This window comes from Cynara cardunculus (assembly GCF_001531365.2).
Source record: "Cynara cardunculus var. scolymus isolate 2C chromosome LG 10, CcrdV1, whole genome shotgun sequence".
In the NCBI taxonomy this organism is placed as follows: Eukaryota; Viridiplantae; Streptophyta; class Magnoliopsida; order Asterales; family Asteraceae; genus Cynara; species Cynara cardunculus.
Genome location: NC_037537.1, coordinates 17,384,842 through 17,390,347, shown reverse-complemented (window position 1 = coordinate 17,390,347; position 5,506 = coordinate 17,384,842). Strand labels below are relative to the sequence as shown.

At 32.8% G+C, this 5,506-nt stretch overlaps 1 protein-coding gene across 1 annotated transcript; it reads left to right on the top strand.

Moving 5' to 3' along the window:
* Window positions 1–1,339: 1,339 nt before the first annotated feature.
* Window positions 1,340–5,064, top strand: LOC112519423. Its single transcript, XM_025127531.1, has 7 exons — window positions 1,340–1,579; window positions 1,688–1,774; window positions 1,874–2,167; window positions 2,710–2,871; window positions 3,030–3,083; window positions 3,204–3,350; window positions 4,472–5,064. Exons 1-7 carry the CDS (start codon window positions 1,415–1,417, stop codon window positions 4,847–4,849), a joined length of 1,287 nt encoding a protein of 428 aa, XP_024983299.1. The 5' UTR covers window positions 1,340–1,414; the 3' UTR covers window positions 4,850–5,064.
* The last annotated feature ends 442 nt before the right edge of the window (window positions 5,065–5,506 follow it).

The window sequence follows — 5,506 nt, the reverse complement described above, 5'->3', positions numbered from 1 at the left end:
GGAGAATTAAAGTTCAAAATCTCTAAAAAAAAATTACATTCAACTCCCGCAAATTCTTGATTTTAAATATTACATCATTAATTATATTATTAAAATATTTTATATAATTAATAAAATTATATATTTTTTTCTCAATTTAATTTAAATGTTCCTTATTAGTTGAACATAATAAAATATATTTTTCTTATAATATTCATTTTTAAAGGGTTCTCTAAATTTAGGGTTCTTTTGGTTTGCAGAATTATTTTTTAGGGATTTAAATTTCATGAAAGGATTTGAATTAGGATGGATTTGAAATCATTGATGTATTTGGTTTGTAGAATTCAGATTCCATTATTAATAAATAATTTATAAAAAAATTATAAGTGATTATAAAAATAATTAAATTACATTTATTAATCGATTTTATTACAAAACAAATGTAGTAACATTTTTTAAAACCTTGTTTCATACAATCTTACGAAATCCCAAACATTCTCTAATGATTTCAAAATTCTATGTTTGTAGGATTCCAATTAAATAATAGGGATTACAAATCCGGACAATCGAATAAACCAAACATGAGATTAGAATAGATTTGAAATCCAAACCGTCTCGATTTCCATTCATGCAAAACAAACGACACCCTAGAAAATTCCATATACTATTTCCTATTTTCTCTATTTTAATTGGAGCAAAAAATTGCCGAATTTACTTTTAGAGACGTTGTTGTAACAACTTTGTATCAAAATAAATAACTTAAAAGAATTGTATATGAATAAGGAATAAATGATAGGGGTGTTTGCGATTGCTTATTTGAAACAACTTACGCTTTTCTATAAAAACACTTATCAACTTATTATAAGTCAGAAAGCTTTAACTTCTTCAAAAACTCTTTATAAGTTGTTTATCCAAACACTCAAAAATACTTATTATCAGTGTCACACCGAAATAAATCAATAATTTGTTTTTATAAGCAATTCTTAACACCCATAAATAGAATCAGCCGTAATTAAATTAACGTGAAAAGCGTTGGGTTATTCTCCACTCCTCGTATGAGAATTGAAGGAGCCATTTCTTTGAGTTAGAAAATCTTTGACTCTTGATGGCCAAATGATAACAAAAAGTCGCTGAATTTTAGGTCAGATTTCAAAACTAGATTTCCACCGATTCCTCCATAAACAATTTGCACTCCAATAGTCCTTTTCATACACAGGTCCACAACCCTATACACGACAAACCCACCATTGCTGTTGCTGTACACACAACCTCTGTATCTATCCATCTATATACCTTCTTCCATTCCCATTTCCTTTCATACCCTTTTTCCTTTCTATATCACGAGTGTAGCAGTGCAATTGTGCAAAGTGTTGGCCCTTTCTGTTTTTATCCGATTCAACGATCGTAGTTCGTTACCGGAGTATTTTGGAGAGAAATGATGAAGATTATGCTCTTTTTGCGTTTCGTGGCGGTGCTGTGTCTGTTCACGGCAGCGCGTTTCTGTTACGCCGGCAGAAGTCGGTTTTCGGGTTCCCGGGAGAATTTTGAGGTTATGAAGCATTTGAATCGTTTGAATAAACCTTCAGTTGAATCCATCAAGGTCTACTATCCCCACCCCTTAATTTCACCATTCTTCTACTCATATGTTTCTCATTTTAATAAGTGAACCATAATTTTAGAGATAACATATGCATTTGATGGTAAACAGAGCCCAGATGGTGATATGATAGACTGTGTTCATATCTCTCAACAACCTGCTTTTGATCATCCCTTCCTCAAAAATCATACCATTCAGGTTCCTGTTTCTTGCTCTCTATGCATGTATGTATGAATGTATATCTGTATCTGTAATTCTATACTGATTTAGAGAATGATATATGATGGATGATTGTAGATGAGGCCAAATTATCATCCAAATTGGATAAATGATGATGCCATCCAAGTGTCAGCTACAATGAAGCCTTCTAAAGATGAAGCATCATCATCATCAGAAAATCAGCAAACAATTACTCAATTATGGCATTCAAATGGGAAATGCCCAAAAGGGACAATCCCCATTAGAAGAACAAAGAAAGAAGATGTACTCAGAGCCACTTCTGTAAAAAGTTATGGCAAGAAGAAGAGTGTTTCTACTGTTGCCTATCCAAACTCCATTGATCCTGAGTACATCAATCAGAATGGCCATCAGGTAACCCCATCTACCCTCCATATGATACATGCTGATCTCAAGATTTTTCAGATCTTGGTGACATAAAGTCAATTGGGTTTCTTGATAGCATATTTGTTTGACTTCTCTGCATAAGCTAATTGTTCTTCACATTGGTCTTTTTTGGTGATCTTTTGTGTATTGAATAACCATTAAACACGAGTCAACTTTACAAAGCAAAAAATGGGACTGGAAACATTGAGGAATATTGCCAAACAAATAACTTCTAGAGATAGGACAACTATGTGTTTTCTTGATAGCATAGGGTCAAACAAATAAAATTGTCAAAAGGTTTCTAATAAGTTTTTTTTTTGTCTTTATGGACATGGTTTTTATGTAATAGTAAAAAAAATCTATCTTTAATACTTAAACAAACTTTCAACAACAATAATCAAGCATACATATTGCAAAAGATACAATTATTCAATGCAAGATCTGAATGATTTTCGCTTGCAAGTGACAATTTTCAGACGATGGTTCCCACCATGTAATTGGTCTTTTCTATTATTTTGGAGTTCTTGTAGCATGCAATAGCCTATGCTGAAGGAGAATTCTATGGTGCAAAAGCAACAATGAATGTTTGGAATCCAAAGGTTCAGCAATATAATGAATTCAGCTTGTCTCAAATTTGGTTATTAGGAGGCTCTTTTGCTTCAGATCTCAACAGCATTGAAGCCGGTTGGCAGGTGACTTTCTTTCTCTTTCTCCTATCGAATTTGAGATGCAAAATCACATTTTCATCGTCTTACGAAGTCAAATACTACGATAGGACCCAAAAATGGAAGTATTTTAAAGTTAATTTGAACAATATCTTTTAAAGTTCTTGCACTATCTTTGAAACCAGGTGAGCCCAGAATTGTATGGGGATAACAACACCAGACTCTTCACCTACTGGACTGTAAGTTTATGCAAATTGTGTTTAAAATCAATTGTCCAAGATTTCTAATTGAAATCAGTACTTGACCCACATGGGGTTCAATTCTTATGGTATTTTTATGATATTGAATATTTTGGGCAGAGTGATGCATATCAAGCAACAGGCTGTTACAACCTTCTGTGCTCAGGGTTTATTCAAATCAACAATGAGATTGCAATGGGTGCCAGCATCTCTCCTATTTCACAGAATCAGGGTTCCCAATATGATATCAGCATTCTTGTCTGGAAGGTATATTGTCCAAAATTCTCATCATTTAGCTTAAGTAATTTTATATTATACCATCATGGTTATTAAAATACTACATAAAGATTGATAAAAATGCCAACTTCTTTCTTTAATTATCCTAAATTTACAATTATCAAGAAATATAATTCATTTTAAAGAAAATGGCAGAAAGAATCTTTGGCATTTGTTCCTCTTGTCAGGAATTTCTGTTTGTGTCTCTAAACCATGCATCTTTATTTTAATAACCATGATGTAGAAGTAGGATGTGAGCACTAAGCATGCTTGTTTGAGGGTACAACTCATTTAAGCCTGAAATATTTGATAACCTTCTATACAGATAGTACTCCCTGCAGGAATGGTTGTACTTTTGATGAAACCCATAATCTTTTTTCTATTTAAATGAAATATAGATAAAATGTTAAATGGGAAAATTGTTCAAAATAGTCATTCTAAAACACTTCCACAATTTATTTTATACTCTTTTTTCACACAATTGATTAAAATAGTCAAGATTTTGTAAATGGTACTTTAACAACCGTATTAAAACTACTTTTTTATGAATTTGATCATCATAAAGGAACACTTAACCTAGTAAGTGTTAAAATGCTAACACAGCAAATAACACTTCAGCAAGTTGGATAAACAACGCCTTCACAATTTCGCAAGTAGCACTTTAACAACTTGCTAAGGTGTTACCTTATAAATAATAAATTCATATAAAGTAGATTTTGTAACTTGTTAAAATGCTACTCTCTTCGTCCCAAATAAATATCCACAATTAAAATGACACACAGTTTTATGAATGTATAATTATCATTTTTTTAATTAAACAAATGACAATTTTACCTTTGATAATATTGGGAAATTTTCTCCATCTTATAGTTAAGGGTATAATGATAAAATAAATATTTACTTTTGAAAGTGGACACTTAATTTAGGACAAACTAAAATAGAACCGTGAACACTTATTTAGATCGATTGAATAGAAAAGTGGCTATAAAATGACTATTTTGGATGACTTCCTGTTAAATGTGCTAAAGTTCAAGTGTACAACTATTGGTGCACAAGGTACAAGCTGTGTAAGCACTGTATTTGAAAGATTCTGGTTACCATTTTTTGGGTAGGACCCAGAGGAAGGAAACTGGTGGATGCAATTTGGGAATGGAAAAGTATTGGGATACTGGCCAGCCACACTGTTTTCTTACCTTACTGAGAAGGCATCATTGATAGAATGGGGTGGAGAGGTGGTCAACACAGCCTTAGACGGGCAACACACGACTACCCAAATGGGCAGCGGTCAGTTCCCTCAACAAGGGTTTAGTAAAGCAAGTTATTTCAGAAATATTGAAATTGTGGATGAATCCAACAATTTAAGGACTCCTAAAGACATTAACACCTTTACCGAACAACCCAATTGCTACGATGTTCGAACAGGCAACAACGGCGATTGGGGCAGCTACTTTTATTACGGCGGACCTGGTCGTAACCCCAACTGCCAGTGAAAGATCATCCGGGCAGCAGATTAGGGCAGGTATGTTGGTGATACCCGTTGACAAATCAATGGATAAATTGGAACTTTTTTGGTTTTCGAGTTAGGAAGTGTGTGGTTGGTGAATCCACGAAAACGTGGAATGATCAGATTGATCGGTTTTGCCCTCTTTGAAATTAGTGATATTTAAGTTGTATATTGAGAGGGTTAGATTAAAATTAGATGAAATTGTTGGGTAAATTTCACATATATATATATGTATTATGGTTTTGTGGTTTGTGATAATGTGAATGGAGATGGGGATGTTTGGGGCAATACAACACAACATAGAGATTGTGGTGGGGTTGTGTTTGGCTAAGAAATGGACATGTGTGTGGATAATGGGTTTGGACCTAACCTCAATCATCTCACACTCCATTCCAAATACCCACTACTTTCTGCAATCATTCTACTTTTCTTGGTCTATCATAGAATTGGCAAAATAGATATAACTAATATATATATATATATATATATATATATATATATATATATAGTAGCCTATTCAAGGAAGAACTGAGTTGTTTTTGGTAACTGTGAAAACCAATATTAACCACAAATCAATAGATAAATTAGGAAATTTATAAATTTGGTAATTTTAAATTAAAATCTTAATGCAAGGATATTTTTG